The following is a 27734-nucleotide window of genomic DNA, read 5'->3' as shown; positions in this document are numbered from 1 at the left end:
ACCCTTGACTGAGATACCAGTTCCCCACAGCTAACAATATCCCCCCTTAAATTACCCCCATGATGTCCTTTGCCATCTCTCTTGTCCCAGGCTCTTCCTCCCTTCATGAACCATCTGCCCAGCCCTTCCTCCTCAATTAATATGCCCTTTTTTCACCTGCCCTCATTTTCTTTTCTACAGCTCGCAGATTCCTTCATTTGTACATCATCACCTCAGCAACATATTATTTACCTCATCCTGCTCACACTACTGCTCTTTAGGTATTCAAACAGATATTAGGTACATTTGTTCTTTTGGCCTCCCTTTTCTACCCTGCTTGGGTGACAACAGAACAGAAGTTCCTCAAAAGCACAGGAGAGAGAGGCTTCCCCTTTTCTTTTCAAGGTCCAGTCTGACCAACGACTGAGCCCTGAAACTTGTACTGCAGCACACTCACTGTGCAAAGAAAGCACGTGTGCAGCACAGTCACACTCACATCAAAGAGGCGCTCTAGAAGTCTGAGAGATTTTAGCAGCTACAGACACAGCTATTTCTACCAACATAAACTTCTGTTTTTCAGAGTGTCTGCTGATTTGTATGAGGCTTCACAGCTCTCCATAGGGAAAATAAAATATATACAGTAGAGAAAAGCCATTCTCTTAACAGCTTTCCAGACCTAGCTCCAAATTATTAGAGCATTCCATATAAAACGTCCCAAGAATTTAGTGAGGCAGGATAATTTTACTAGGTTTTTTCTCAGTAACAGTTGAGCTATTCTGAGTGTCTTCCTAAAAACTACTTCAGTCTGAGGAAGACATCCTGCACAGAAAGGACTGAAAGGTCGTTTCTGTCTGAACAGGAAGAATTGTGTACACTTGAGAGTGCTTATTTTCAATAGGGAGCAGAGACGTTAACACACAGAACAGCTAGCTCTTTTTCAGTGACATTTTCTTTGAAGCTGTAAGAGACATGTAAGAATTTGTGTTTCCATTAGTTCATCTGCTTTCTTATAATATTTGGGTTAAAATACAAGTTATTGCAGTTTAACTTACCGAACATTTTCTGGTCTCAGTTTATCCAGTACCATCTCTATTAAATCAGGCCTGAATTCTTCAAGCAAATATTCAGCAGCCAATACTTCTTCTATAGGATAATACTAAAAAACAAAGCCCAGAAACACGTGGATGAATTAAACAAAAACTAAGCATGAAAAAAACTACTGTTTTGTAAAGGAAATAAAAGTGTATGCTTCTGGTCAGTAAATCTGCACTACCGTGGTAATTTCGAATTAGAAGTGCATAGATGTCTTAAAATCTTTCTCTTAAAACTAAACAAGATGGAGTAGTACTCTAACTATGTAATCATATTTCTCCTGTATTAGGTAATTTTATATACTGCATACCACCATTCTTTTCTCTTGAAATATTTTGTCCCAATACAAAAAGTCACCCACCTTTAAATACTGTTTTGAAGTAACTGAGGTAAAAATACCATGGTAAATGCTGACCCCTGGAGGATATTTTTAAAGATAAAAGAACACCAAGTACTCACTAGACTGCATTTGGGAAAAACATAACAAAGAAAACCAAACCAAACCCAAAAAAACACCCCACTAAGTTTTTCAGGATTCTGTAAGAATTCAATTTGTTTTACAGTCATTTAAAGGCAAGTATATTTCAATTATCTAAAAGCATAATACAAATTTACAGTTTTAATTCTAACATTTTTTATTTAGGATCAAACTGAAAACCTCTTAAGGTACATTGCAATTTAAGTAGGAAAAAAACAGTTTAAATTCCTCTGAAAATTATTTGTGTCATTGACAGGAAAACTTTGTTGGCAACCATCTGTTTACCAAGGCAAAAATATCAGGTGACCTAAGCACCAAGTACTTGCAGTTTGCCATACAGGTGTACTTTTTTTTGACCAGAATTATTATAAAATTACTTTTTGCATCACATACATTAGACAAAAGACTACAGTGGAATGACTTCCAGAATACAGACTAACTCACACAAAGGGATTTTGGAAAAGAGAAAGGGCTGTGGGGGGTGGGGTAGGGGGGGAAGCGGCATGGAGACCAAGGACAACGAACCTGTGCTACAAAAAACTAAAATGTGAATGCTAAAGATCCAGAATTTGAAAGGTGTTGTCCAAAAGATTCATTGTACACTGAAAAATGATCATTTAACTACATTCTGCATAAACAGATAAGCAGACTAAGCAACTTGAAGAGGAGATTTGAAGTAACCTTTGCACTTCTAACCTGAAAATTACCAAGGCAATACAGATTTAGTGACCAAAAGTCTACACTTTATTTCCTTTATAAATACAGACCACAGTCTGCCCACCAACTGGAACTGAACATAAAATTTATTTGGTTTACTTTGTTACTTCTGTGTTGCTTGAGCAGGCGGGTTGGACAAGATAACCTCCAGAGGTCCAGTCCAACCTCAACCGTTTTGTGATTCTGAAACTACTTTTCAGCAAGGTCAGAGCATAATGTAGCTAAAATAAAACAGGCTAAAACAATCCACATACAACAATCAGATTAAAATGAAATTTTAAAAGTTATACAGTTAAGGAGACAAAACAAAACAGAAGAAAAAGAGCACTGCAAAACAGGGAACAACTATTCGGAAAACATCAAGCCTACACATGACAAATATGAAATACAATTTGATAGCAAGACCTTAGTGGTGACTCCTTAGATCAGCACGTATGTGCTTTAAAGATGAACATCCATTTTGTTGAATAAAAAGGGTTTTTTTTAACCCTTTTGGTAAATACGTTACAACTGACAACATTGTATTTACTCAAGCTAACTTATACACAGGTTCTTCTCCAAGTTATAAAAACAGCTAGTATTCATAAGAGCATGAAATCAGCAAACAACAGTTCTAGCTTGGCTAATTCAAAGTACAAACAGTATGACTCAGAGGCAAGAAAGAGAACTAGAAAAATTATTTTTCTATTAGTGTTTAGGCAATTAATAGCATAATCAGAATTACTATTCATACTGCAAAACACAGCAAAAGAAAAGCAGTGGGAAAAAAAGCCCCGAATCAATACCCTGCTCTTTGGAACACTGCCAGCAACTTCCTGGCCTGATTTTTGGAGACAGCAATTATAATCGGGAATGACCCAACAAATACAGACCACTGAAAGACTGTTTCAGAAGTAAGAGGTCCATTTGTTAAAGGGATTTTATGCATTTGACAGAACAAAAGCAAGAGACAGCATCCCAAACAGGAGCTCCTTTAAATATGAATTTAAATGTTTTCAGTTAACTCTAATGCTTTTCAGTAAACCAAAAGACAATTCTAAAATTAAAGATTGTTATTTTAGACATTACAGATTAAAGGAGTAGAAGCATTAACAGGAATTCCTGCAAAGAAACAAAAAAATGCCTCTGAGTAGAGGTAGACATTAGCTGTGCAATGGAGAATGGCAGCAATGTCTAAAAGTTGTATGAATTTCACTAGACAAAAAAACTCAAACACCTAAATCTTCCTTCAGTGAAAAATGAGGGAACTGAATTTTCCAAGAAGTACAAAGACTAAGTATAAGCTACATGATGACTCTTCCAGTACCAATATAGAATCACATTAGTAGAGTCAACATTTCTTGTATGCTATCTTAAAACAAACATTTCTGCTTACTGCAGTATTTCCACACTGTTAACTATGGAAGCATTAAGAAACATGGTGCTTGTGTTTATGATAAAATATTATTTCTCTAATGTTTCCCTAGAGAACATTTAGCTATCAGGTAGACACAGAATGACCAGGTATATATGTCTTAAGAAACACTGAAACAGATCAAATAGCAACTCTAGTTACTCTAAAATCAGTTCTACCAAGTACAGAAGTACAAAATGGAAGAGAGTGAAGGAAATGTGACTTACTGACTGCCAAAACTAAGATCTATGCCACACGTTATTAGCTTCCTAAGCTCAAGAAGGGCAAAGGACCTTTGCAAATACCTGTATTTATTAAAAGTATAAACAAACACACTGCTAAATTATTACTGTATTGTAAAATAAACTAACAAACAAAACCCCACTTACATGCAGCATTCCTCCAAGCTTTGATGTATAACCTCGTGGTCGTTCTTTATCTTTAAATCTGAATGCCACGGCATTTAAATCCTAGGAAACAATGCAGGAAAGGTTGAAAAGCATATATTAAACACTTTTTTACAAATAATTACTGGTTACTTAATTCCTTTTATAACATAAGAAAAGGAAGGAGTTTTGTTGTATCCAGTTTACAGTAGGTAGACAGGTACCTAACACAAGTTTTCAATAATATTCAAGTGGCACAAAACTCTCAAGCATTTTCAGATAGCCTCACAATGTGAAGTGCTACACAAATCTTGTAACTCCTGTTGGTAGTAAGCCACCTGTCCCATAGCTCAAATATTTAAGTTTTCTGATAAACTGAAAACACACTAACTTTGATACAACCAATGCATAGTGTTCCAGTGCAATGACTGTTTATGTTAATGAACTGAAGCCTTTCCCTCTTCCTTTTTTGTTCAGCCAGCCAAAAGGTAAGTTTAGATGCAGAAAAAGTGCATTTCTTTATGCCATCTTAGCCACAGAAATAGAACACATAATTCTTAGGATACATGGCAAGGGTGAATTAAAGATATCTAAGACTATAAAGCCAATGAAAAGGACAGTCTATCCTTCTGTGAAACCATGCAGAGGGTCTGGTTAATTCAACAATTCAGCCGAAAATAAACTCAGAAGGAGATTCTTTCAAACTAGTTTGCCAGCTCTTCTGACTCACCTCACAGCCTCAGAAGTGCTGGGGCTGATACAAGAGGAGGAAGGGAAAGACACAGTGATGATATGGGAGGATGGAACTACCTCTTTCAAATCCTTTATTTGCTTACAATGACAGTGAAACAATTCCATTGGGACGCTTAGCACAGGGTAAAGAGACTTCTTTTACAGGTTTACAGTGTCAAAATGCAAAAAACAAAGTTAACGCACCTGCAGAATTTCTACTCTTGGACAGAAGAGACTCAACAGTTTTCACCAAATAAAGCTAAGATGGAACAAGAAATCTTTACCCAAGTATCTGTAGTGAACCACTGAGACTACATATATAAAGAAAACTGTTTTTATTTCACACTGGCACTAAGAAGTGCAGTACTATTTAATCCTAATACGATACTTTTTACATTTCTGCTCTCTCCACACAAAACCATACTGACTTAAAAGAAGCATGAACAGTTCAGCAGAGACTGAAGTGTACAGCCAAAGTACTCCACGAAAAGTTTTAGTTCACCTCTCAAAAAGGTGAGAGAATAAACAGCAGATTAAATGTCCTATTGCCTTCACAATCTCAACTTTACAATTTGACACATGAAAGAGAGGGGTAGAATAACAGCCATTTGAATTTCCAATTCAATGTTACCCCTCAGAGCAAATGCTTGCCCCCCCTCCACCTTCAGTGAAAATTAAGGAAGGTTATGCAAAATCCTTGCAGACAGAGTAAGATACTTTCTCCTCCACCTCTGTTATACTATCATAAAATGTCAACTCACAGCTCTGTAAGAGCATTTCACATCTACATTAAGACAATATATTCTGAATGTACTTGTTATTTCTGTCATGTTGCACCTTTAAAATTAATAAACTTAATTGCCATGTGATCATCAAAGGCTATTTTCACACCCAAGGAATCTGCTTCTACTTATAATACAAAAATTTGTAAAAGTACAACCACCGCATATTCACTGTACCTTGCACTCTTGGAAAACCCATTCTTGAGGTCCTTCTGTACGTAGTTTTTGAATGTATTGAAACATGTGCAAAATAATATCTTCAACGTGCACTGAAAAGAAAAAATACTTGCTTAATAATTCACTCAGAGTTCTGCACAAAAAAAAATTCTGATGAACGCAAATATGTAAGGTTTTATTTTTAATTACAGCCTGATACATCAAGATATTTAAGTACGTATGCAATCCCACTGGGAAAGTTTTTCTTAAACATGAATTTAAGATAAGTGTTTAGGTCCCCTGCTAATTCTGAGAACTGCACTGAACATGTCTTATGTTAAGATATTGATTTATAATATAATTTAACTGAGATCTAAATAGTCTGAATAAGTAGCACACAAAGGTATTAACAGCTTTTGAAGAAATTTACTTTAAAATATTTAATGAAATATTTTAATATAACCTCAAATAAGCTGGTTTCTTATGTTAGATTAAGTGTGTTAGAATACTGAGAGGATCTAAACACAGAATAACAACCAGTTAATTAAAATAAATTGGCTTTCAAGCTATAAACACAATTAGCCTTTTTGGATACAAACACAAACCCATCAGATCAGGAATACCACGGAACGTAGACATGCTCCACTTACAAAGTCCTTCTTCTGTCAAGTCCACATTAATGATGAAAAACATGAACCCTCTAGCACCTTCCTTCTGTCCTCCAACAAGAGTATTTACCCATCCTATGAAATAAAAAAGAAAATATATTACATAACAAATCTGTAACAATTTATGCTACTTTTTGTATTCTTCAGCACCATTAAATTCCTTTTTTTTTAAATAACATTTTGACTACTTAACATGTTCTCCTCCTCTTCCTCAATGGATATAGCAACAGTGCCAGTTAAACCCAGCACAACTCAGACCTATCTGATTTTGTGCTCAGAGTGATATAACAAACTTAAAATCTTTTGACTACTGGGAAATTTATTTCTGTTTGGAACACAGTAATATAAAGCAAAATAGTGAAAGATACACTCTTGCAGTCTTCCAGACATTAAGGGACCTAACAGTAGTCTCTAAGTCAGTGACAGAACAGGGGTAGATAAAGGGGAGTACAAGAAATAACAGCTTCAGTAGTCAGAGTGCCTGTTATTTATTTTTACCCACCACAGAAACAAAAATAAAGCACAAAATTACTTACAACTCAAATTACTCAGACAGTTGGGGAGTTTAAATTTAACATACAAAGGTCAATTTTAAGTGAAATGTAGCTAAGCTTTAAAAAACTGTGTAATAAATTCATTTTTAATTTTTTACATTCATAGGACCTACCTTTGGCTTTAAGCTCTGATAAAAGACTCCCCGGGCCTTCATGACCAATCAGATGACCAAGGTAATGGCCAGGGTTTGATTTATAGTACTTCTGAAGGTCTGGTATAGGAAATGTGACATAAAGATTTCTAATGTCCTTAATAGGTACCACTTTGTAAAGTTGCTGAGGGGAAAAATAAACAAGGACATCCATAAACAAAAGGAAACTCACATTATTTTATTCACCTCAGGAACATATATCACATTCCCTTCACACACACACACACATTCTAGTACAAACATATCAACAATCTCTCAAAAGTAAAGGTATGAAAAACTTAGGTCAATGCTTGAGCCATCCATGATGCAAACAGAACTACTTATCTCTGAGTTGCTTACAGCTGCAACCAAATGTACTGCCTTTACTGTAAACTATACAAAACTATACTATACTCAGCATGGAAAGGTGAGTGGAAAATCAAGAAAGAAATATGAAACTTAACAGGGACCCTGATACAAAAGAAGTGAAGTGCAAAATGTATTAGTGAAACATCAAAAATATGATTTAAGGTACACACTGCTGATGTGTAAGACATAACTCTATACATACCCGCAGATGTTCTTCTTGGAAAGGATGTTCAGGAAACTCTGGTATAGGGACATTTTTATTCTCTACTTCTGAAAATAACTTCACCACTAAGCAAGTCAGCTCATCTAAGGATTCTAGAATAAAGAAACATTAGAAAAAGCATAATCATTATCTGAAGATTCTGGCAAGTTTGGATTTTGTATATTCTTTGGGGAGGCATGAATTATACAAAAGAGAGTTTTAGTGGTATGGGGATTATTAATTTCAAAAAGGGAATCTAGATTAATACTTATGTTTTGAACTACAACATGCTATAAGCACCACGCTTATTAGAGGAAGGCTTCAACCATGATTAAAATAAATCTTGTAACTGGAAAAAACATAATGAAATTTTACTGATGAATCTAAGCTGGAACTGAAGACACGTTAGACATTGAACATTTACAAAAATAAACATTCCACAAAAAGTTTAACGGACACAGAAATACAGCTGCAAGTTTTCCAGAGTGACAGCATCTTTGCCAAAACTTGGATTTTCTTCAGCCTCAGCTAACCTCCAGTACTTTGCATACACTGTGAGCCAGGGTCATCTGTCCTCAGCACCCCAAAATTTCACACACATCTGTGACCTGTTTAAGCACGTTTACTTTTACATGCATTCTAGTTTCAGTCCATGACTCTACTACTCTCAAAAAACAAGAGGAAGACCATTTGCAGAAAGAATTTGATGTTGTGCATGAATTCACCTAAACTAACCTATACTGCTTCTTTTGAAATACTGCCTTCAAAATAGCTATCTGCTTAAAAAAACCTGCATGTTGGAGCACTTCTGAATGTGAGAATAAGATAAGAAAGACTCATCTGTCAAGTCTTTTAACACACGCCTTTCAAGGGTGGGTGTTGAAGAAAAAACTGAGCGTTTCTTGGATGTCTCAAAGTACAACCCTAATCCTTGAAATCTTTCAAGAAGCGGTCACCTTGTTAGTCAAAACAATCCCCATTAGATTTACAAAGCAGAATTTTTCCTGCCACACTGAGAGAAACATGCAGGGGGGGAGGGGGGACACCACCCCAATGCAAACCAAGATGGGGCACTGTAGAATAAAGTTTTGTGAACTGCATGTAATTCTGTTAAAAAGCACTATTTTTTTATCCATATCAGCATTCAGAATCTCTATTTATTTATGTATTAATTAGCACTACTGCTACATTGATAGCAAGGTGTTTCAGCAACTAATTCATGGACTAATACTAACAAGGTTTGTTTTCTGTAGTTTGCTTTTTATGAGTGGAGCTCCCTGAAAATCAGAAAGAATAATCACAGGAAGAATGTGGAACTTGCACATTTTTGAATTTGATGCTAGAAGCAAGGCCTCAAATAGCCAAATCAGTCATTAATATAAAGCCTTCTGGAAAGCAATTGCATAATTCTCCTGCTCAAACAAATAACAGAATGAGAAAAGGTATGTGCCTTTTCAGGGAAAATAAGATACAACTTTTGTCCAAATAGCACCTCACTATTACAGTGACAACTACTTACGTAAATATGACAAACAAGGGTAGTTGCATGGCATTTTGTATACAACCAGGCTAACAAAAAGCCTGAGAGCTACCTTTCAAAACTTTATTTGTAAGATTGAAAGGAAAAAAAATCAAACATCAATGTTTCAAAGGCTCCTAATTTTTCTAAATGTTGAACTATTTACAAGGGCAACCCATGCTGAAAGAATTTGACTTGTAGGAAATGGCTAGTAAAAACATCTAAATTCAGGATTTTAACAAGATAAATTTTTGTGTTTTATAGCAAAAAAAACCCACATATGTGCAAACTGCAGAAATGTTGGAAAGGTAACAGATTTTAAGACTATTTTCTACGCTTTATTGGTATTTGAAACACAGATCTTGTCTGTCCTGGAATGCTGTATGTCCAACAAAGAACTAGTTAAAGAAAAAAAGATGCCTAGAAACTTTGGAAACAGAACTGTTAAATGAGAAAGACAATTTAAATTCAATTGTTTTAAACTCTGGTCAATATTTATTTACCTTCAATTAATAAATAAATATTTTAAAGAAAAGATGTTTATTTTGCTCAGGTAAAATAAAAAGAAGAAAAAAACAACTGAGAAGGGGAAAGCACCTCTTTTAAACAGCAATAAATTCACAACATTGAGAAATATTTACAAGCTATCTTCATCAACATTACAGTGTTTACTTGCAGGAAGTTTCCACTGCTACCAGGAGAATAAGCAAGGCATTTTCATACATGACATACACTAAGCCTACTGGTATTACCTACACACCTACTAGTAACACATCTGATACCCCACCTTTAGAAAACAAATCTAATATATTTTACTATTCAGATTGCAACATTAAAAAAACTTTCACCATATTCTAATCAATATATAATGTTACAGCAGATGAGATATAACAATAACTTGAATTAAAAGGAATTCGGGTGCCTGGAACTGCTCCAGTAGTGAGTATATGCACAAAACTTGGACTCAGTTAAGAGGTATAATCCTCACTGTGTTTGCCCACCTTAAAAATCTACAAGAAAAAAATGATTCATGTATACGCTATAATTGAAATTAAACAGGTGCATTTTGTTAACCAGCTTCATACTCAACATCCTGTAAACAGATAGTTATAAAGGAATATTTCACTTTGCTAATGAATTTTATTCCATTCATACTCAGCATCTGAGCATTACTGTAAAACACCATATAAATACCAGTCTGCCAGTGTATTTTCAAAAAGCAAACCGTTTGCAATGCACTGTTATTAAGCTTTTGGCAAACCTGTGTAAAATATCATCTTGACTGTGGAAGATTTTAAGCAGTAAGAACCTCTGTTAAGTTAATTCAGAAGTAAACTGAAGTAAAGGCTTTTTATCTAAATGTTAGGTTAGGTTTATCCTTTGATAATGCAAAAATTTTTGTTGTATAGGTATAAATCTAAAATATGAAACAGTATCAAAAGCCCTCCCAACATCTGAAAGCAGACAGCTGTGAAGTCTTCGTAAGACAAACATACAATGACAGCAACTGGTGACTTGATAATGGCTTTAGAGTTTTCAGCTTATTTTTTCTATTGAAAGCTTATAAACACACGAATTTATACACTGCAAGTTGCTTTGGAGTCTTCACTAAACATAAAATTTTGTTTAGTCAGTCTGTATAAGTTTTCCTTTTTTCCCTTCTGTAGATTTTCAGACACTTGCATACACTTCATTTTCTTCAAACATAAATACATGTAAAGTCTTCGCTCAACCAACAGAACAAAACTCACCTCTTCCTAAGACACAAATAGCCATTAAATTTGATGAATAATAAGTAGAATGGAACTTCAATAGCTCTTGTCTTACATCTATTCCTTCTTTGGTTGGTCTGGTTTCCAGAGTGAGTTTGTTCCCTGTAACATTAAAGAAAAGTTAACAATACTTGATATTTATGAATTTACAAATCAAAAAGAAAAACATAAATTACTAAATCTATTTCCCTCCAGATGGATAGCAATTTTAAAAATAATTACTATGCATAATAATTAAACTGGACCAATACTGTCTCAGCTTACCAGAAACAATAAATACTTCCATTATTAAACTGCACATTCCTAAAGAACTGAGGGTGTTTTAGTCTTCCAAGTTAATCTTTTTAATTTGAATGGGTTATTTCAAAGCAACACAAGTAAGGCCAGGCTCTAATTCAGAAGAAACAGGTTTTTCTTTGGCACATTTGGAGTAGGCTTTACTCCCATATACACACTCCTGTCGTAGGAGTCACTGTGTGAAATTATTTGTGGCAGTGTGCCACAAATTATAGCCTAGTATATTAAATGAAATAAATAATTACTAATTTACAAACACAATTTGTAAATTGTGACTGTTCAGCGTCTGCTTCACAAACAGCTGAGCTGTTGCTGCAGTAGAGGAACACGACTAGAGAGGAAGGGAGCTACAACTCTCCCTGAGTAAGCCCAGAGGCAGAAGATACCAAACCTTCTCTGTTAAGTTATCCTCCTGTTAAGTAGTGCCATCTTTACATCAACATCAAGCTTTCAATTATTTACTCTTAAGGACATACTCCACATTTATAGCCAAAGCAGAACTCCTGTTTAGTAAAGGTAAGAACTTGAAACAACAGGAAAAAATCAAGAGTCTACAAAGAACACGCTGGATTTTAATCAACTCCACTTCCCATTATTACTAAGCGGGCACACAAAATGGTCAATCAAGAGAATCCACAGACCAGAACTGCAAACTAATACTCTTAACTTTGATACCAGTAACTCCCTTAAGCCACAACCAGACCAGGTACAGAGACAGCAAGGGATGAGGAAGAAGAATAAGGCAAGGCAAGAAGATGTAGCAGAAAAATTGTAGCAGAAAAGTTGACTTGTGTGTGTTTGTAGGAAACAGCAACAACAAGAGAAGAGACTGGGAGAGCATACCTGCTCTGCATATATGCCCGGTGCACAAATCCCACAATCACAGATATAAGTTAATACAAACCAATGAGGCAAAATTAGCTACATAAATAATAGAAAAGTATATTGTCCAGATGCTTGGTGATTAGATACAAGTCTAATTACAAATGCAACAGTCAACAAATCATCATAGAGAGGCTGCCTGAAGCTATATATTGCTTGAATTTTGAAGTTCACATATGAGTAAAAGCAAGGATTTTTTATGACATCTAAAAGGATAATTAGGTGATTACATTTAAAATATTTTGTCTATATTCCTTACCATCTGCAGACAAATGAAATGCACAAGTTTTAGATACCCTACTGTGTTTATTCGCACAGAATCAATACATAGGTTAAAATAAAATTTAAAAAATAAAAATAAAGTTTTAGTTCAGTAACTGTGCTATTACAGTACTAGAAAATGGACACTATACAGTGCAGAAGTGCCTGGGAAAATACTTGACACTGTTGAGGGTACTGATGGAGAAGAATTACCATCATAGGCTTTAATTCAGGGAGATGGGTGAATGGTATCTGGGGACAAAATGCACGTCCTAACAAGAAAACTGGAAGATTAAGGTGCATTTGTTTCTCTGGACAGACAAAGAATAATAGAAGGTTTGCTGGCCAAACAGGCTGCACAGCAACGAGCAATGACCTGAAGCAGCAAATGGAGTGACTCCTGTATTCTGCTAGCCTAATGTCTCAGCCGGTCAAAAGGAAACCATAAGAAGGACGCCAACTGCAATTGTCATGAAAACCATACCACAGTTGTCATCTCTTTGGGTAAATAAAAACCAAAGCTGGGCTCTACTGCTGCAAAGTCAGATCTACAGGAAGGCTATGTGCTATAATTTAATTTCAGAATCAGAGCTTGATCTAAGAAGAGGTGAATATGACTACTGCTATCGAATTTGAGCACATTTTGAATATTCTCCCCATGAAAACATTCCACTTGTGTCAGCTATAAAGCCTTCTTAAATCAAAGAAAACTATTCCTGCAACTACCACTTATATTTTCCAAGTGCTGTATAAAAATTAAATAATCTCCTCAGTAGCTGAGATTACAGAATGTACTTTGGATGCTTGCCTACCTATCAATATGTAGTTCCCAAGGTTTATTTTCAAATTTACCTGTTTGGAGAATGCAGTTTCAGACAGCCTCTCTTTATTGGGGAACAGAGCAACACATGCTCCTGCAGAAGCTGGCTACCAGCCCCTCAACTATGTCCTCCACCAACAGGTGCAAAAATATTCTTCTCTTTCCTGACATGGAGGAAGAAACCAGTCCTTAAAGCCCATTATTTGCTCTCCCATCATCCTACTGTACCCACTATTTGCATCAACTATTCATCCAGCAAACTGATCCAGCCACAGAACACATTCATGCTCAAGGATTAAACAGTGCAGTGTATGAATTAATAGCCCTGTTTTTTTGAAACTTTCAAAAAGAAATAGAGGCAGAAAATACCTTCTATTAAAAAAAATAAAAACAAACCACATTTATACTTCTGCCAAATCATCAAACATTTGTGGTTTTGACCATAACTATGGTATCTTACTTTAATGCTTTTTAAATTGATGTTTTGGGGTGTTCTTTTTAAATTGTTACTAAGCTTTCTGTGAATGATAAAGCCTGAGAAAAACTTACAGCCATAAGACTGGGATTTGTCCAAGACTGTTTTATCTGTCCATCTACAACTGTTGTGGTTTATGCTTAAGGTTTTGGTTTTTTTATTCTTACTCAGTAATTTTCACATTACTTTGCTGATCTTTCTCGTTCGACCTAGCCGCTGTCATCTAGTCCTAATGCAATACTAGGTAGCAAAAAGAGGATGTGGCTAACAATTTAAACACAGTTCATTCACTTTGTTATGCACAAAGACTTAACAGTACCAAATTATGACAAATCCAGTAACTGAAAAACAGCATTCACTGCAGTAATAATCAGAATCATAAAGGGTGCTTCATCACTGTACTGCAAGTCTTGGATCACTCTGTTTCCTATGTTTTTGCCTAGGTCTGGTCTACAATGTGGAAAAAGGGATAAAGCACCATTCTAAACGTGTATAGAGAGGAAAAAAAGGGAATTGTTTCAGTCTGTCTTTAACAATTTTACGTAAACAATAATACCATGTACATTACACAGAACTCCAGTGGATGGATAATTATATTCTGACAAACCTGTTCCAAATTTACTGAAGGGATGATTGGGGTTTCCAGTAGCCTTCTCCAACTGAAACAACCTCCAGGCATCATTCATCAGATTCTTCTCATGCTCAGAATCAACAGCATTCACTTCCCTGTCTTTGCAGCTTTCATCAAACAAAGGGCAAAGGAAAAACTGGGCAAATCTGAACAGAAAAAAAATTAATTCAAGTCAAGAACACTGTACATAAATGGCAACAGAAAACTGCAAAGCTTGGTACCTCCTGAAAACAGCTGAATGTGTTTTTTTAATGGAGAATTTATAAATTCTGTAATGTTTCTGACACTGGTTCAGTATTTTTATTTCTCCATTTCTTTACCTATAAATGCAGACAACAACATATTAATAATATAAAGTACTACAAGGATTAAGGACCTTGCATCACAATTCATACACTGAAAATTTCTACTGCTTTGAAGTTTATCTGCAAGAGGCTCTCAATCTCGCAAATCAAATCAGCCTTGTCCAACATCCAGGGAAAATCCAAAGAGAAAATCCACCGTTTCCCTCACTGACCACACACCTGTTGCTTTCTGTCCCCTCCCACAAAAGGCAGAGATTTCAGTGAGCTCCCTTTACTAAAAGCATCCTAATATATTTCTAGATTTCATCCTCCTTTTGCTATCAATGAAATAAGGATCCTATGGGAACCATAGTATTTGACCATACAGAGTATTTGCACAATGCAGAAGTTCACGATCATATTGTGTGCCCCACATTTCCAAAAATATTCACTGTAACCTTTGAACTTCAAAAATTTTGCCTCACTGAAGAACTCCGCTAGCTGAAAAAATCTAAGCAAACTTCTGAACTGAAAAATACCTGGTATCAGTTTTAACAAAAGATAGTGCAGTCAACTTTTTCTTTAACATCATAAAGATAAAACTATCAAAAAAACTTTTACACAATTTCAAATAGCACCTATGTAACAAAAGAATAAATGTAAAAAAATGCCTTTACCTGTCTAGTGCACCTTCTAGATGTTCATGTGACACATCAAAGTAATAGTTGGTATGTTCTCCACTCGTGAAAGCATTTGAGCTCCCGGCATGCTCACTAAGAAATTGGCTATACTCATTCTCTTTCGGATATTTCTTGGTTCCCAGGAACAGCATATGCTCACAAAAATGACTAAGCCCAGCAATGTTGGGGGGATCAGACAATGATCCTGCAGGAGAGAAAATTTCAAATAACCATTCATAAAAAGTAATACTAAAATGTTAAGTCTTTTAAAGTGCTTTATATTACAGCATGTTGCCTCAGCCAATTATATAAATTCTATAAATGTAAGCAGACACTTGTTCAGCTATAGTCAACTAAACTCAATCTTAAAAAAGAAAAAAATTTACAATGAGTAACTGAACCAATTAGGGTCGCAAATTGCCTGTGCAGATCAGCCTGCATTGCCTTATAGACACTATTTTTCAACTGAAGTCCATGACTCATAATCTCTAAAGATGTAGCAGGTCACAATGTCCTGACTTCTATACCTTGACTTTAATAACTACACTGTGTTAAAAAGGCAGCAATTATGAACCACAATTTAGGAGGTATTTTCCTGTGGTTTATATGACAAGCGATAACCTGTAATTGCCTGAACACAAGCAGCTATTAATGACCAGCTAGTAGGTGTGAAGGCTTAAAAGACAATACTGATGTGCAAGAAAGGAAGCCAGAAACATGGACGTTTGAGTCCGGCAGTCCGCCTCTGGAGTATGCAACAATGTGCAATGGGGGAGTAGAGATCAAGGCAACAGATACATCTGCTCCAGTACACGTGCAGGAACTGGATGCTGTGGCTGGCTATTACTGTTGTAGTACCTAACAAAACCACATTTGGGATCCTCTGAACTAGATAGTGACTTGTGACAGCCATCTCCTTAATAAAAAGGCCAAGAGTTTTCAAAGGTACTCTGCTACTTCTGTCCTAACACCAACAGCAGCACGAGTTCCCAACTACAAACAGGGCAAGAGGATGCTCACATAATGAGTAAAGATACTTAGGTAATGTGTACATGCATCATACTTTCCAAGCAACTGAGAAACTACACAAGCTTGAGAAATACCTCAGAAATAAGAAAAGGCCTCCATTATTCCAAAGAGTCAAGGTAACTGCCCTCCCCTTCTATTTCCAGTATTTCTGTTTGCACACTTAAGCATCACTGGAGTTAGGGAGTGCCTCTCCAACTCCTCCAGCACTACAGCATTTTCTCACCTCCACACATCAACAACTTAACATGAAAGAAAAGTCTGACATGACAGATGGAGCTGTCTGAAATAATTGCACTCACACCCGCCCCTTTTCTGCTTACAAAAGATCTTTCATAACATGAAACTTAATGGTTAAAAGAGTCTTTCCACTGACTGAGCTACACTTGAGTAAACAAAGCGTACAATAAGAGAATTTAATTAGCTCTAATAATTTTCAACTTCATGTGTCGAAGAAACTCAAAACTACAATAAAAGGCTAGGCTGCCAGCCGGGATACCACTCCTGACAGTTTTGCAATTAAGAGACCAAAACTTAAAGCATTTTTATTAATGACATAATGAACACAACATTCGTTAAATACCTATGTGTACATCAAGTGCTGCTGAAGACTTATCTGTGGTGGGGTCACTAATGAGAAGAGCTTTAATGCCATTTGCCAATTCCAGTCCACGATATTCTCGTTTATCCTCAGGTGATTTGATAATTTCATTTGTTATTCTCTTAATAGCTGGATTGTTCATTTTGTTGTTTGTCTCTTTCTGAAACCTTTAAGAAAGCAGAAGAAATTTCATTCGCTCTTTTTACTTAAGCCCTGCTAATATTTTAATATCAAGTTAGAGAATACTGGGCAACACTGACAGCAAGAAATTTAGTTCTGCACAAAACTCATAGAACTTAAAAGTTCTTAAGAACTTAGAAGGCTTAAAAGTATAGTTCAGATACTAAGACATATTACTGTTAAAACAACAGAAAAAAAAAGACCAAACAACATGATAAAATTGTAGATCATGTAATTCAGTGTTTCAAGTTTCATACTAACGGTAATTTAAAAAATAACTTAGTACAGAAATATCATCCCCTTAGTCAATTATGATAAAAATGACATTAAATGAAGCATACATTGCTATCTCAAGTATACTTTCAAGCTTCAGGAAAGTATTTCAGGGTCTGAATTGGTAGTTATATTATTAATGCTGCAACTTTGCCACTGTCAGATAAACAAAATTTTGCTAATAAACCACTGCATTTGTACACTCAAGCAGGAAAGGGTGACACCATTTACAATATTGCCATAAAAATACAAACACACTACAGAATTGCCGTGAGAAACAGGAATAGACTGTCTTACCTGTTTAAACTCCTACTATTAGTTTAACAAACATGCTACGAGACTGGCTTCTTTACTGGCACAATTTTGAAATACTAAGAAACGAAGTCTGATTTTTAAGTTAGAAACTCTGGTTATTCAATTTGTTTAAACGTGAAGCAAAAAGGTGAGACGTTCAGACTTGGATATTTGGGGACATAGAGTGGAACCACTTGGCTGCATGTTAAAAACACAAAAACCACCAACACAAAAAAACCCTGAACAAACCACACAGACACACACGCACAAATAAGCAAACCCCAGAAACAGGAAATCAGAGCCAGCATGTGGTATATTCCTGTATGCAATAGCCACAGGAAGGGTTTTAGAACGGGGCCTGTTACAAATACATAGTACCAACCAAACTCTTATCTTTTCCTGTGGTGAAATGTTGCTTGCCATATTGCCAAGTAACTTATGACATGAGCTCCATTAGTCATTGCTGAACTTACAAAGAAAACCAGATCCGAGTCTAACTCCCCACAACAAAACATACACAGAGGCATGAGAAATCCTGTATGGTCCTGTCAGTATCACACAGATAACAAGGAGTTTGAAAGTATTTACTTTTCCATTTTCAGGTTGTACAGTTCAAGGAACTTTATCCAAGTTTTAAGACTACATGGGATGTGGAACATGAAGAACTGCAGTGTTCTCAACATACTTATTCTTTCAGGTGTTCAGTCATGACATTTTAACTAACTCCCTAGCTAGCACATCAGCTGCATACTCAATGTTACCAGGTACACAACAAGAAACTTTGGAAAAGAAAATCTGGTTATATATTTTATTTACAGTTTACAATTACAGATGAAAAAGGGAGTCAGCTAATAAAATCTCCTTCCTAAAGTACTGTATCATGCTCAAAACAGAAAGCAGTTCTGCGAGCTACTGTCCCTCCGGATTATCTCCTTCCCATTTATTCATGTAATTCTATAACTCTATGGTATAAAAACAACAGCCAACTTGAAGTGAGCAGAGGCACAGTCATCAGTGTTGGTGTTATAATGGGGCTGATAAAGAGCTCATTATTAACAGCATGTTAATGACAGAAAGTTCACGAACATAATGTCTACAGCAGAATCAATGAAAAACAGTGTTTCACAAACAGAAAATGAAGATTTTACCTGTAGCAGAGTGAAAGTTTGTGCAAGACTGGATTTATGCTTTAGGAAGGATACATATGTAAACTGGAGAAGATATTGCGCAAATAATAATTTAAAAAAAAAGCTGTAAAGTATGCATTAAATCCTTGAATACCTTTGAAAGACATAAAAAGATTATTTTGGAACTTTTACATAGACTGAAGTTATTACGTGCCCTTATATGAAAGAAAGCAAAATTACAAAGAGGAATTATAATCCAAATTAAAAAATGGACGCACTGAGCACAGAAAGCATTGATGAATAATCAGAAAGTCTCTAAGCAAAAGCCATGAACAATATGAAGTAACTTTTTAAAATGTGCAGCTCAATGCATTTTAGAAGGAAACACTTCCACTAGTAAACCGTGGTCCTCATACCGTGAATTACTTAAAAAAAAAAAAAAAAAAAAGCAGTCAAACTTAATTGCTAAACAGTAACTGAAATGCCAAATTTAAATGTCTACACTTTCATTTAAACCTGTCATTTATCCACTACTTTAACCCTGTACTCAGGCTAATCCTGTGTGGAATATCTATGGGCTTCCTTCCTCTGAAAAAATGCAGATACCATTCAAAAACAAAGGATACTCCAAGTATGGCAACATCTATGTTTCTCTGCATCAACAGCACTGATATAATCCACGCTTATGATTTCAAAAAATGCCTCCTTGTTCAAAGTTCAGAGTATTTCTACTTAGGACTCTATTAAACTTAAGATACTGTAAAATTTATGAAGTGATAATAAATACTAGTTTTCATAGATTAAAATCTTCATTGTATTTCACTTGCACACAATTCTGTTGGACTGACAAATATAAGTATGTAGGAGAGCAAGGAGGATTGAATCTCCTGATTTCATGTCTGCTAAGGAACACTTGGTTTTCAGCTAAAATATTCCATCTCATTAAGATGCTTATCGTAAGATGCTTATCGTTGCTTATCGTAAGATGCATATATACTATAAACTTCAAGGGTTTTTTTAAATGTTATACACTTTCCTTATCATCTGATATCTCTTTGTAATTTCTACACCACATCATTAAGTCACAGAACTTTACTGTTTGTTCAGATGACTCAACCTTCCAATGTGATTCATCAAATTACACAGCTTCTGTGAAATTCTATGAAATTTCAATTGATGTCTTGTGAAGCTGTACACCTCCACTTCATTTTATTATCTTTCCCTACTTCTGCCTCCTTCATAGGCTACCTCCAGATTGGTAGTCAAATTTCAGTACAGGAAAAACCTACAATTTTCAAAAGGTCAAAATCAGTAATTAAGGCTTCAAACCAAGCACTTAAACTTGTATCTCTGTCTTCATTGTTATTTCAGTGGGCACTGTGGATACAGCGCACTCAACTTCACATGGGTCTGCATGATTAACCCACAATTATCCCCCTGCAAACTACACGGTAGTACCAGAAAACTCATATAAAAACAAGAGCAGATCAACTACACAATACTCCTAGAAAGCAACATGTCAAAAGAACAAGACCAATACCTTCCTGCTTAAGTACCATTCCTCCTGGTGTTACGTTACTACAATACAACAACTAGAAAAGACAATTTCATTATAATACTTACACTAAAGTATAATACTTTATACTCTTAAGTATAAATACTTAAGTATTTATATTCTTAAGGAGTAAACTCTAAGACATAATATTCAACATTTCCTCTCATGAGTGCTTTTCTGTGCAACTTTTAAGATCTCCAAGTGCAATTGCTTTATAACAATACCATGTTCTATTCTTTCACACAAGAATCCTAAAACACTACAAAGCACTTTCTGACAATAGAACTGCTTTTGACCATAGGAGAAAAGTAATGGAAACAGAAAGAATTCTGTATTTCTTGTGGTTTTTGAGAAGTAGATTAATTCCTAAAGTAGCGTTCAGGTGCTGTCCTGAACTACATGTGCTGTATCTACTTGCTATGCCGCCATTACAGTAAGCATTGAACACTGATGGTCAGTAGCAAAGAAATTAATCTACAAACTAGATGCTATGTTTATTGCGGAGCTAATATCCTAATTAAAATGTCATTAAAAGAAATACTGTCTACTTTCACAAAACAGAAGCAACAGAGAAAGACGGCAGGAACAAATAAAAAGCGTTACTGTGGCACTGGGAATTCTTCCACTGGCTCAAAAATTACAGGTGGCAAGATGACAGAGCTAGAAAGAAGATAAAGGAATGGGGATGTTTGAACTGAGAGCAGTGTCCCTATTCAATAACTAGGAAATAACAAACATTCTTCCTCCTCATCAAAATTACTTCACTTGTACAAGAAAAGTATCAGTTAAAACAGATGCTGAATTTTAAGCTATAGCCCTTTGAAGTAAAATTGTATTCTATTCTTTGAGGCCCTGTTTTTGTAATGATTTCCAGGCAGGCAGTCCCTTGGAACCAGCAAGGCTCTCTGGGGATGTCAGGTTCCACCTGCAAACAGAGTATTACAGAGTGGGATTAAGTGATATATGATTCTGCCCAACTATTTTAATCTTGCAAAAACTATTTTAGTAAACTTACTTTAATTAAAAGTCAGCCAGTGTAGTCAAATCTTAGTTCAATGTTTGAACAATTAAAGGACTGTATTTGAAAACCAATTAACAGGCACTCCTGAGGGTTGCTTCAACGCAAGAGCATAACTAGCTAATAAAAATATGACCCCCAAAGTACAGGCTCTAAAGTGCTTTTCAAGATTTTTTTTCCATGACAGGCTGCACATATTGAAGTCAAAGGCTGGTACATAGGTCGGAGCCAGACGAATGGCTATAAACACTAATCAGCCTGAAGTAACCAGACAAATGGCAATAAACAGTTACCAGCTCAGCAGATTTTGATGCTTGCTTTCAATTCATATCAGTTGCTTTAAAATCTGGGGTTTGTTCAAAGCTTTTATACAGCTGAACCCAAATTACTTCTATGGACACAGCTGTGGGTGTTGCAACATACTCACTTTAAGTTTACACTTCTATACACTAGGATCTGAATTGCTCCGCGTTTTCAACTCGTATTTCATCTGTATTTTGAATACACTCAATACATTATGCTGACTGCAATACAATTGTTATTTAAGCTCTGTGTCTTTGAAACTATACAAAGACCACAATAATGTTCAATCTCACATTTTGCACCTGTTCCAAGTTCTGAATTTTATTTATATCAAATTGTTTTTAGTTTTTGGGTTGTTTTTTTTTTTCATTCCAAACTTAATTGCCTACCATTTACCAGAGTGAGGTGAACCTTTGTGGAGCCAAAACCTCTCTCTGCTCTGGCCTGCAAGAGAGCTACCATTAGTAAGGTGTTCTCTATATTATTTACTACTCCATCTTCGTGTACAGTTCTTAGTAACTTACACTAATATTTCCTCAGCTGCAAATGCCTGGAGTGAAAGAAGTGCTGTGTACTTCAGCAGGAGGCCCAGTGCTGCAGAACTAACAGTCAGAGTTTTCTCACCTGTCTGACAGGGATGACAGCACTGAACTGAGCATTCTGGAGGAGTCCATGAACTTCTTCAGTTGCAGGCTTGTGGCTTTGCAACAATAAAATAAATCTCCATTCTCCCAGATGTCTTCACCCCACCTGTTCGTCTCCTGCACCTACCTCTCCTCACAATAGCAACAGAATTCGATGGCATTGTGACATCCTCGTACATGTAACAGTGACATTACCAGTAAGTCAACCAACAATCTACCTCGTCTCTTAACTTTTCGATTCACTTGTATGCTATTATTAAAAATTATTCTTTAGACTAAACTGTAGGCAGTACAGGTTTTTTCCTAAGATCAGACAAATCTTTTTACTAAGGTCTGTTACCAAGAATGTAATTTTAAAAATGCAGCAGAGAAAGAGTAATCTTAAAAACAACCAAAAAAATCAACTCAGGGGACCATTACCATAAAGGATACTTCAGGAGACTATCCATAACTTTTTCAGGTTACAAGTTCATCCGTAGACAAGCCGAACAACCCTTCTTTTACACACTTAAGAGATTAAAACAGTTCACATTATTCAACATTCATAAAGCATCAATCTTCTGTGAATTTACTTGTCACGATGCTAGCGAATGTATAAGATCCCAACACATCCCTGATGCTGATCTAAATAAATCTGATTGCATACACAGGCAGATAGACTGCATAAATAGATAAACTGTTCAAAATGTTAACATGTTTTATCACTTTTAAACTCATGAGGAATTCAGCGTATTATTTCATACATAAAAACTCCAGCTACAAAGACCCACAATGATTTAATCAGTGCTACCAAGTTATTAAGAACAACTAATCATGCCAAATCAGGCAAGTCTGAAGATGATGAATATTTATAAGGTTTTGATATGTAGTTCATTTTGAAGATATTGTGAAGTCTCGCTACAATTAAAGCATTTTCAGAACCTCAGCCTGCAGCTTTTTGCCAAGTCTGTAACTGACTCAGAAAATTCCCTCCTAATGACGGTGGCGAGGGCAGATGCCTGCCTTGCTCTCATTCCCAGAAGGGTCCAACTTCTACAGCTTCTAGATCACAGCAGTAAAACGTGGTCTGCCACAGGTTTCACTGCCAATGTGACAGTAGAAACACCGGTGTTACACACCAGCGTACAGTAATTACCAGCAGCATTAATGAGACAATATCACGCGTGATCTGGGCAAAAACAAAGGCCCTGGTAGCTTCACAGGTAAGATCAGGCCCCAGCTGAGTAACTGGCCTGAGCAGTAAAATAATGTGTGTTTTCAAAAGTCTTGTGTTGGTCAAACAGGATGGGATATACAACCAGGAGCTAACATGAAGCTAATTTACTGCCCTAAAACTACATTCCTTAACTTGACCATTCCAGTTTCCAAAGCACTGGGTAAAAACGTCAAACAAAAAGGCAGGACTTCATACAATCTGATTTCAGACATAGCAATAAAGGATAACAAGTTTTTAAGAATTTCTAAATCGCTTCAGCTTACTTTTCCTATCTCTTAAAAAATTGCCCCAAACAATTCATCAAAACACACCCTCCAGGGCAAAAAAGTTTTAACCAGATTCACCAGAAACAGAAAACAACGGAAACTAATCTTTCCCTAGCACTTCTTTGCTCCCTTTTTTTTTTTTTACAAGGTTGCTAAAACTTAGGCAAATTTCAAAAGGGTTTTGAAGCCTTTAAGTATTTGAAAGATTGGTTTTCTTTTAAATTTAAGTAAAAATATTTATTTTTAACCTTTAGACAATATGATGATATAGGATCTTCAGAATGATTTCACAAATCTGGCATTGTATTTGGCTTGCATTGTTATCTTCATCAGAGTCTCAAATCGCGTGCTAAGAACAAGACTGATAAGACTAGTTTCTGTGGTACATGACCAGCTGCTTGAAAGTGTATTTTACTAATTTTCTTCAGAAATGTACTCATTAATTCAATTAACTGCGTTATGCATCGAATACTTGCCAGTCAGTGCAGTGGTTCTCATTCTCTCTTCCTCCCTCCCTGATATTTTTCCTCCACCAGAGCCGCAGGACTTGGTTCAAAACCACAGTGCAGCAGTGGTGTCTGCACACACTAGGAAACATAAAACTGGATGCTACAGGAGAGACCTCTGTGCTTTATTCTAACTGTATTTTGATGTGTATTTCATACATTTTATCTGGAAGTAGCACATCAGATTGCCCGAGACTCTTCGTAAAGCCAACTTGCTTAACACTTTATGCTACCATCTGTCTCATACCCTCAAAAAGAAAAACTTGTGAGGTCTGAATTAAAAAAACAAGATGAGACTAAAACTTTAGTTACACTGCATAACAACAAGAAATACATAGAAAGATGAGAGAACTGTCATGAAAATCTGATCTAGCAACAAAAACAAAGAACTTTAAGATTCTGAATCATGAGAAGTACTGTAATCCCACAATAAGTGCAATTGCTTATCTAACACTAGAGCTTTGACATAACCAACAGACCTGTAACAACGAGCTGTTTACAAGGGTCAGTGGTGTGTTTCAACAAAGAGGAAAGAATGGCTGTTTACCTATTTTGTGTTTTAGTTTTCATGATTTTGGACAATTCAGTTCTAGTTCTACTGTTAATGCTGTAAGTAAAGTCTCAACTGCACAGCATTTTTTCCCATTTCAGTTGTTCAGGCAAGCGATAGTTCTGACTCATTCTAAAAACAAGTTGCAGAAGGTCAGATCTAAATAGAAAGCTACAGCGAAGCAACTTTCAAACAAGCTCCATCAAAAATTACCTTATTACATAGATGCAGTGCTATCTCATAAGCATGTTTTATCAATTTACGGACATCATAAAAGCTAAGAACTTAAAGATGCTCATCCACATATCATGCATATACATATACATAACTTACACACAAATCCGATTAAATCAGTTACTCTACAGATGTTTTTTTATTACAAACTTTTTTATTCCTACCTTGTTAAAAGATCAATTTATCAAAATTATTACGAAAGCATCTAATACAATAAAACTAATATATCAAAAATATCAACCCAACATGTTATCTCTCAAACAGTCTGAAAGTATTTTTACTAAATTACTTCAACAATAACCTCCAATGACCCCAAGCTGGGAGCCTAACACCTGCCAGTTCAGTGAAACACTGGAGGTAAGGAACTTTCTGTCCCTTCCCTCTTTCTTCTTCTGGACCTAACAGGGTATGGAACTACTCCTGTATTCATGTGCAAAGTTAGTTATATCCTTGACACTTTGATCGAATTCCCAAAGGTACCATTTCATCTCAGGTATTAAGCCAATGCCTTACAAGGGGCTAAAGACAGAAGGGGAAGAGAAGCAAAAAAAAGCACGCAAACAAGCAAATATGAACCCTTCTAGGGACTTCCCAACAAGAACAGATAATTTAATGAGATGAAAAGGAGAAGTTCTAACCGAGAAATAATCTTGCTACTTGACACTTAGATGAAGGTTAAAAATTATATGAGAAGAAAAAGTTAAAGCTGAAAAAAGGTGAAAGGATGAACAAAATTCAGAAATAGAAACAGGGAACATGTAATTGAAAAAAAGATTCTTAATTTTCACGTGTTCACCATCTTAAAAAACATCATCACACAGAAGCGCTATGTGTGCTCTCATTTCATTACTATTTCTGTAAATCCTAATTGACAATTAAAAAACGGATTATTAAATCACGGTTGTAGGCAGTATGAAAAAACAACAGGCCTACTGACATATGTAAAGCTAAGTCCGAATACTGCATATATTCACATGCTTAAAGAGGAGTAATCTAGCCTGAGAAAAGCATTGGCTCCGAAAGCACGCTGTGGATTACCTTTCCAATACTGAAGCATACATAGCAATTACGAACAATAACAGTGCATCCGGATTTTGACATGCGAGCGCTGACAGCATGAGTCATCATAACTCACTTTTTTTTACCCTGAAAGATGCTACTTTCCACGTCTCTTACTTTCGCAGTGTTAAATATGGGGTTTGCTATTATGATAACAGATACAGTGTTAGAGGAAGAAAGAAAACAATTTAGCCTCTTTCCCTTACCCAGCTGGTTTCCTGGAAAAACTTTGCCAAGTCGTTATGCAGTTTAATTTGCCCCTAAAGCGGGCCATGCCAGGGCTCCCGCCCGCTCCTCCCTCGACCGAGGTTCCTCACTGTCTCCACTGGAATTGGTGGCACAAACACACACACACACACACACAAAACCGAGACCCACACAACGCCAGTGCCAGACAGCTCGTCACAAACTGAAGAGGCCGCTCCCATCAACTTTGGCTAACTCCGATAGCGATTTCTTTTTAAAGAATTTAAACTTTTATAGTATTTATGGCTTAAGAAGACACGGCAAGTTAAGCAACGTGAAAATTCCAGGTGTTTTTTTTTGGGGGGGGGACACCAAGAAAACAAGTCCACCGGGGAACTAAAGCCGCACCGCGGCCGTGCGGCTGGTAACCAAGCCAGCTTTGTCACCGCCGGTGCAGCTGGAGACACCGGGGCGGGCACCGGGCCCCGCCGGGGGCGGGCAGGGCACCCCAGGGCTGAGGGAGGCCTCCCGGCCCACACGGGCCCGCCGCCCCCGGCTCCCCCACCGCTTCCCCCCGAGAGCCCCGCCCGCCTTCCCGCGGCCCGGGCTCCCCCGGCTCCCCGCGCACCCCGGGGCGAAACCATGCTCAGGGTAGGGCCGGCGCTCCCCCGGCCGCACAAGGTGCCCCCGCCCCAGCCGCGCCGCCACATCTTACACAACACAGCGGGGGACAGGAGCGGATCCCCGACCTCTCGCATGGCCCCAGCCCCGGGGGCCCGCCCCGGCCCCCAGCGCACACGCACCGTACCCGAGAAAGCTGCGCCGCCGGCACTGAGGGAAGAATCGGGAGGCCGGGGCGGCCCAGGGGCGCGCTAAGACCAGCAGAGCCCGCCTCACCACAGGAAGGAGCCACTGCCGCATATCCCGGCCCCGCCGCCAGCGCCCGGCCTCTCCTCACCGCTGCCGCCCGCCCCGGCCCGGCTCCGCTCGCCTCAGCACACGCCGCTCCCCGGCGCCATCTTCTCCGCCCGCCTCCCCTCGCCGCCTGGCCAATCCCTCCCCAGCGCCCTCGGGGTCCCGTCCGCCCTCCTCGCCCGGCGGGGCCGCCACCGCCACCGCGCCGGGCCTAGCGGGGCCCGTACCTGGGGGTGCGGAAAGCTGCCTCTGCTGCCAGGAGGGCCGGGGCTGCAGCTGCGGCTGGGGAGGGGGCAGGGGGCCTCTGGGAGGAGGCGGAGGCGGTGGAGGGGGTGGGTGGCTGGGCGGGGAGCCGGGGCGACACTTGTCGCGGCGGGGGGGAGACGGGACCGGAGAGCCGCGCCCTACAGAGGCGGACGGGGCTGCGGCGGGAAGGGCACCGGAGCGGCCGCGCCGCCGCCGCGGGGCTGGGTTGCGCCCGCCGAGGGACCGTGCGGCGGCCCGGCGCGGAGGGAGCGGCC

At 37.6% G+C, this 27734-nt stretch overlaps 1 protein-coding gene across 4 annotated transcripts in view; it reads right to left on the bottom strand.

Annotated features, from left to right (window-relative positions):
* IDE (insulin degrading enzyme) overlaps positions 1-27541 on the bottom strand; it is a 74049-nt gene extending 46508 nt beyond the window's left edge. For 2 of the 4 annotated variants that reach the window (XM_064463835.1, XM_064463836.1), the window contains exons 1-11: positions 27107-27346; positions 16870-17054; positions 15258-15465; positions 14273-14442; positions 10910-11032; positions 7640-7752; positions 7051-7213; positions 6366-6458; positions 5737-5828; positions 4049-4129; positions 1032-1135 (exon numbers count right to left, since the gene is read on the bottom strand). In XM_064463835.1, the coding sequence (XP_064319905.1) occupies positions 1032-1135; positions 4049-4129; positions 5737-5828; positions 6366-6458; positions 7051-7213; positions 7640-7752; positions 10910-11032; positions 14273-14442; positions 15258-15465; positions 16870-17054; positions 27107-27219 (1445 nt within the window). In that variant the 5' untranslated portion in view covers positions 27220-27346. Of the gene's footprint in view, positions 1-1031; positions 1136-4048; positions 4130-5736; positions 5829-6365; positions 6459-7050; positions 7214-7639; positions 7753-10909; positions 11033-14272; positions 14443-15257; positions 15466-16869; positions 17055-27106; positions 27347-27440 lie in introns of those variants that run through there. The other 2 variants (XM_064463838.1, XM_064463837.1) reach the window with 2 other exon arrangements.
* Between the last annotated feature and the right edge of the window lie 193 nt (positions 27542-27734).

This window comes from Phalacrocorax carbo, chromosome 12 (genome assembly GCF_963921805.1).
Source record: "Phalacrocorax carbo chromosome 12, bPhaCar2.1, whole genome shotgun sequence".
Lineage (NCBI taxonomy): Eukaryota > Metazoa > Chordata > Aves > Suliformes > Phalacrocoracidae > Phalacrocorax > Phalacrocorax carbo.
This window is presented reverse-complemented; position numbering and strand designations above follow the sequence as displayed.